The sequence below is a fragment of the Homalodisca vitripennis genome, chromosome 3 (assembly GCF_021130785.1).
Source record: "Homalodisca vitripennis isolate AUS2020 chromosome 3, UT_GWSS_2.1, whole genome shotgun sequence".
Taxonomy (NCBI): Eukaryota; Metazoa; Arthropoda; class Insecta; order Hemiptera; family Cicadellidae; genus Homalodisca; species Homalodisca vitripennis.
In genome coordinates, this window is record NC_060209.1 from 139468997 (window position 1) to 139475836 (window position 6840).

A 6840-nucleotide genomic window follows, 5' to 3' on the forward strand; every position below is an offset into this window, starting at 1 on the left:
ATCCTATAAAATTATACTTATGATTTAAAATACAAATATTTGTATTTGTATGCAATTTAAAAGTAGTTTTCAATAGACTGTGTGATATTTATAGAAAATAATTTAAAGGTAACAATTTTATTTTTCAATCAATTTATATGTTGCTATACACTATAATTTCACAATAGGACCGTATGTCAAAACAATGGTAATTCACATTAAAAACAACACAACTTTTACAAAAAACTACTTTATTTACTTTTTACATGATACATTGTAGAGTATAAAAGTACAAAAGAACCCCTTATTGATACAGTGGTGTGACACTGGCACTTTTGACTAGTTTACCAAACAATGGCAAATATGTTACAAAATATGATACCCCTGAATATGCGGTTAAAAAGACCTATGCTTATATACAACCTTATAACAAAGTCTTTTCAAGCGCTTATTTCAATATGAAATATAGAATACAGTTTTATTTAGAGTTATTTCTTCCCTCTGTAGGGCTGGTAGGCTGAGGGCGCGACGGGAGCTCCGATGGGGTTGCCGTTGTTATCGTACTCCTGCTGAGGGATAGTCTTGAGGTACTCAAGGGCCCGGGCGATCTCCACGGGGATGGGTGGTGGTGTGGGGATGGCACTGCCCTCGGCCCTGAAGCCACCTTCGTCAGCGATGTAGGTAATGGAGACTGGGACTCCGTCATCGGACGTGAACTGGTAGGATCCCTCCGCTACTTGAGCTTCCAGGTCAGGCTGCCCAGCGTTCTTCAGATACCCGCGCTCCTGAGCTGCGATTCCGTTTGCGGTTTGGTAGCTGGAATAAAACATAAATTACAATCTTTACTTCAACGATTTCCTTACCAGGATGCTTTTTAATAGTATCATGGGACCTTTACGTAAATTACCAGTAAAAGCAAGTAACCTTTATTTAGTATGCTCTTACAGAACACATGTGTTCTCGAATTGTGTAAAGAATCTCGTGCTGTGAATACTTTAAGTACATTATCCTCATTTATTATACGATAGTGTAAAACCCAGTTAGCCTTCAGAGTGATGAGCTAGTCTGGTCTATCCTAGACAACCGGTTCCTACTGCATGGAACCCCGAGATGAACAGGTCTTGCTAACTGAAGACACTATATCATCTGGTTGAAATATTACTTCGAATTTTAACTAAAGACATTTGTTCAGTACCGTCTGAAAAACATACATCTGGCGTTTTTGTATCTAAATATATAACATTTATACCACTACAGAGTAGTGATTTTCTATAGGAAACTGTTTGAAAGTCTGTAAAACTCTAAAAGTTTGAAAGTTTAGAAAACAGATCAACTTAATAATAATGTGTTTACCTGTACTGGTAGGTGCCGTCGGGGTTGGGGCCATCTTGGTACTGGGCCACAATGGGGATTGGGGTGGCGTACTGCTGGGGACGGGCCTGACTCACGGCGACTACAGCCAAAAGGCTGGCTACCTGCAAAAATTAATTAACAACCATGTAACATGCTCATTACAGTAATGATTGAGAAATATAATATCCACGTGTATAATAGTGAAACACTGACATTTCGATAGTTTGTCGGGTAATAACATTGCATCAGACATTACAGAATTGCTTATAGAAATGTAATGCTAGTTATAAAATATTACCAAAACAAAACTAATGTACTACACAAAATAGGACTTATTTTAAAAAACAAAACCAAAATCGAAGACAATGTTTGGCGTCTCAAGGGATATGAGTGAAAAAAATGGCGTATCCCAGTAGTCGGCACTACATATAATTTATTTATGATAGAAAACGACCAAGTACAACATAGTAATAGGTAATTTTAATTTGAAATTTTTTGAGTGATATAAACTGGACCACATGAAATTCGATTATTCTAGAAATAAATGTTTTAAATAATATTTCATGTTATTGTTTTTAATTATATCGATGATGGTCAGAAGAAATATACAGAACTTTATTAAAATAGTAATAAACAGGTGTAAACCAAATCTGAGGTCTGCTTGATAAATGTCTATAGTGGCAAAATATATCTAATCCCGTAACTAACAACACATTTGCTCAATACATCATCATCAGCCATCTATGGGGATTGCTCATATTACATTTTATACCAAAGAGCGTTAATAACATTTGTTTATAAATACTTAATTTCTTATTCTCATAGAGTTAACAGGTACTTCGTCAATCAAACATTGATAACTTGTACGTGAAATTAACGGTTTATCATTGTAAAAATATCTTTAAAATGTCTTTAAAATGAATTTCACATCATGTGACATAATCCAACGAACAGCATGGCGATATTACGACAGGGCCACAGAACATAAATCCCAGACTCAGAAGGATCAGGACGACTCAGTTTCATGGATGTGTGCCAGACGGTCGTAAACGTGAAGGTTATGGGATAATCTCTCTTCAGATGAGAACTACCCGGATAATAATAAAGGTGCGGCCGTCGATTATAGATGTTGCGATGGTGCTATAAAATGTATTACCTTTTGTAGTTTTGGATTGGAACGATGGGTCACGCAATATGAATATTACAAAAAATTGATATAGCAAAATATTATCAGAAATTGAAATCTGTTATAATTTCAAATTGTTATTATTTCCAATAACGTTTTGAAATATGATCAAAATGCTTGCTATGATTGTAAATGTAAATCTGAACCTAGTCTCTTCTAAGTTTCATGCTATCACGATACCATAGATCTTCAACTACTATACTCTAAACTAAGAGGCACTTTAATTTCGAGTAACATCATTAAGAACGGCATTTCTTATAAGAAACATTTGAACCCTTTTTATGGTTGGTACCATTTTACTAGCTATTTAATTTTATATTTTAAAAATAAATGTTCATGTTAGTAGCAATAAAGTGACTCTAATATTTAGTAACATTTATCAGAAATAGAATTTTGGATTATATAATATATGCGTAGACAGGCAGTGAGAACGTATAATTTTAAATATTTTGCTGAGCGTTAGGGAATCACTCAGAATTCTGAAAAACTGATTATGTGTCTTTTTGCCTATCTATCTGTCTGCAGAACTTCTTGATAAAAATTAAGTTTTAGACTTAAAATTTTGCATTAACTTTTATTTTTACATGAGAAAGATATAATTTGATGACAGTGAATGTCTTTCTGTGGGATTAGGTTGAGCATCAGCGAAGCCCGTCACTATGGAGGTTATCTCGAGAAAAACATTTTTCTTCAATAAAAGATATCGTAAACATTCACCTGAAAGATGCAAGCTTGATTTTAATGATGTGCATGGGATATCCCTCATTATCGTCAGTGTTAGATGTTATATAATATGGCGTACTCCTCCTTAATATAAAAGTTAGATTAATCATTACAGTAGCGATAGAATATTTGTATTTTTTGAAAAAAAAAAGTTATATATAAGCACGTAGAAGGCAATTGTTAATCTTCATAAAGAATAATACAATTTAATTAAAGGCTTTGAATTAAATGTTCTTTTAAGCTAAATCAAATTAATATTGAGTATAAAATTGGATACGGTCTGATGTTATCGTACAATTTGTCATTATAATTTTATTGCCGTTTCAGGTTAGACAATGATTTAGATTAGGATAAGAAAGAATTTGAACTTGGCTTCCATTTTCTGTTAAACGGCTGCAAAGGTTTTTATATGTTATGAATTAGATGAATGAAGAGATTCTGAAACAGTTTTAAACTAAAAAAGAAAGTATGAAAAATATTAAATGTGTAAAATTGATTTTAAGACAAAGGATAAACCTAAATATAGTGAAATAGTTTTCTCATACAAAAAAGACCTAAAAGGAGATATGAAATATATTTATTAATTGCTTATTACTGTATAGGATCTGACAAAATTCGTAAGTATGACGTTTGATTCTGACGTTTTTTAATATAATATAATGATCATTTGCTGAGTATTAGCAAAGCCTCTCACTAGAAGGACAAAAAATTCTATTTCTGTATACCTTGCACGATATGTCGATTATAAACTGAACTAATAACTTAAAATGTTAAAAAAGCATCATTCAAATGTTTGCGAATACATACAAAATGTTGTGCATAGTGCTATATGTTAATATTTATGTTTCTTAAAATGTGTTTGACTTGTATCAAATTAGTAATATCATATGTTGATAGGTTTACTCATAATGTTACTTTTATTAAATGAATTTGGATAATAAAGAATAAAGTAATTTTAGATCAGTCAGTAGAAACCGAGGTAAAATTACAACGTGATTAAATACATAGTAATAAAAATGAAAGACCGAATTATTTCATCGAAATAAAATTTATGCTCTTTATATTCTTAGCTTAAATCATAGAAAATATAGTGTGTAATTTTTTGTTTTGGTTATATTACAGGCGTATTGATCACTTTACTAACAGCAAGAAGTGAACTTCTACAGGAATACTAAAACTAATTTAAATATTGATGTTGAATTCACCAATAAATCAGATAAACATCAATAACAATTACAGAGAATGCAGCGTAATCTTCAACTTATTTTATGATCAGATCACGACACTCTGTACTAAGAATTAAACACCTGTTTCCTCTGTAGTTGCCGATGGGTAGATATGATATACGTTTCATGGATTTAACCAAGTCCAAGAACCAAACTCCAATAATCTAAAAGCCTAGCATTTGGAAATATTCTTTCATTCTTACTTGATTAAATTGTGGTGTTATTCCTATCAGGCACTGTTTAAAGCAAATAGTGACTTTATTTTGTCAATATTTTTATCATACCATCAAAAAGTAAACGTTTGCCTTTTTCAAACATTATTGACTTAGTTTTAGGTATTAATTTAATTTTATGTTTTTTAACATGATTTATTTCCGAATACTTTATAAATAACGATAGAGTACATTTGTGATTAACAAATTTAATAAACAGTAAGTGAAATTAATTATACGCAAATTAGTCATAATTTGTTTTGTTATTGAATGTAGCATTTTAAATTTAAGCTTCCAGGATATATTTTGACACAATATTAAGAATTAACATGAAACATTAGTTAAACAATATATGAGTAAATTAGACTGTTAAATATCTCATACTTTTAAGAATAAAAAAATAGGATGACTTAATGTGGCAGTAATATAATACTACTTCAATAGGCTACTATAGAATGATCTAAAATACATAAGTTATGATCTTAAGTTTTGAGGTAAGTATAGAAACAAATCTTCTAATTCATTCTAAAGAGTATAAATACTAAATTAATTTATAATTTATTTATATCGCTGTACCTTTTTTATGTTTTTATAAAAACAGGGTGTACTATTTCGTAGCAAGGTGTGATATATTTTCTTTAAAATGTACACTCATCAAAAGTAAAGGAATCGTTAAAAAATTAAGTAAAAATATGTTGAAGTCTATGAAACAATCTGAAGGGAATATGGACTACTTACTTGCAGAAAGCAGATCATGTCGGTAGGAGAGCAAGGGCTGGGACTGACTGGCCGGCATCTTGTCGCCGCCTTCTTATATACAGTCTGCCAAAACTGGCGAAAGCAGGACGGCCTCTACCGGTAACATCCCAGATCAGCTGGAGACTGTGATATATCACCCAGATCTGCATCCTGACCAGTTGTGCAACCACATGGTCTGGATCAGGTGCAGTGTGTCTAGGTTGAAGCGCCTTCCGTCACACCGACCGTTCAGGTCTCTCTAGTTAGTCATATCAGCAAGGTTAGGAAGATGCGTTCCTCGCTCGCTTTCTAGTTGAGCCAGTCCCGTCACAAATAATTCCTCTCGTAAATATTTTATGTTTGTGGCGAGTGTGTATTACAGAAATATACCTGCTTGAATGTCAATTTATGCAGTTAATTTTACAATCCTCCTTCGTTGGTATTTATGTTTAGATCAAAGTTTAAAGCATGTAGTTTTTGGATATAAATTTAGTGTATTTAATTTGTAAAATATGGAAAACAGTGAAAATGATCTTTACGTGCATAACGCCTGAAGATCTAAAAATTAAAAGTCATATTCAACAGTAGTACTGGTAACTAAATGAACTAACTTAAGAATATATAGCAAAACACTACATTAAACACGTTTATTATTCTAATATTCGACAGGCTATAAGTAAGTCTCACTAAGTGTCGCGTAACAGCCTTCGCCGAAGTTACTTTTAAAATATCAAATTATAGCTTATTTCAAATTTTAAAATGTCCTGCGTACAGTTAGACTTACACACATTCTTTCAGAACAGACATTTTTACATCCTATCGTCTGATAAAGACGAGATTGTGTCACCCTCCTGAGTGATAGGCTTGAACGACGTTGACCATCATAGTGCTCATTCTTGTCTATGTAGAAATGCAGTTTCATGCACAATTACAATCTTACTGATTCTTCAGCTTAATTAAAATTATGAATATTGTTTACTTGCAATAAGTTTTGATTAAGCCACGTATTACGTTTTGTAGAAATAAGTTAAACTATCATTTGAATAAAGTAGTACTTATCAGCAGGCTTGTATAATTTATTTATTGCCTGCGAATATTATCTAATGTAGTTTTTATTAAAAAATTAATTTACTTCTCACCACAAGATATATATATATAATATAAAAAATTATACATATATATATGTATATATATAAGGGTGTCAATTAAGTCTGGAACCTCTTTTTTAATTTTTAAAACCACAATATACAAAAATACCAAAGTTCACACGTGCTTACGAGTGATAGTAACGCACATATCTGACCAATTACCAACCAGATAATCCCTTTGGGGGACGGTCCATAAGGAGTCAGACAAAATTCTTAAATAGCAGATAGGTCAAGTTTGGTATCAAATTAAAGGTCTACTTTGCAGAGTACAATGC

The 6840-nt window shown here is 32.0% G+C and overlaps 1 protein-coding gene across 1 annotated transcript; it reads right to left on the reverse strand.

Annotated features, from left to right (window-relative positions):
- Positions 1-213: 213 nt before the first annotated feature.
- Positions 214-5539, reverse strand: LOC124357563 (endocuticle structural glycoprotein SgAbd-2-like). The gene is made up of 3 exons (XM_046809480.1): positions 5418-5539; positions 1333-1454; positions 214-795 (listed from the first exon to the last, which is right to left on the reverse strand). The coding sequence occupies exons 1-3, from the start codon at positions 5433-5435 to the stop codon at positions 468-470; spliced, it is 468 nt and encodes a 155-aa protein (XP_046665436.1). The 5' UTR covers positions 5436-5539; the 3' UTR covers positions 214-467.
- Between the last annotated feature and the right edge of the window lie 1301 nt (positions 5540-6840).

What these genes read in the sequence shown, in the direction of transcription:
- LOC124357563 (XM_046809480.1), bottom strand. An exon ending in GACGGCACCTACCAGTACAG is followed by an intron (nt 796 to 1,332) that starts GTAAACACATTA and finishes GTTTTATTCCAG; the next exon opens with CTACCAAACCGCAAACGGAA.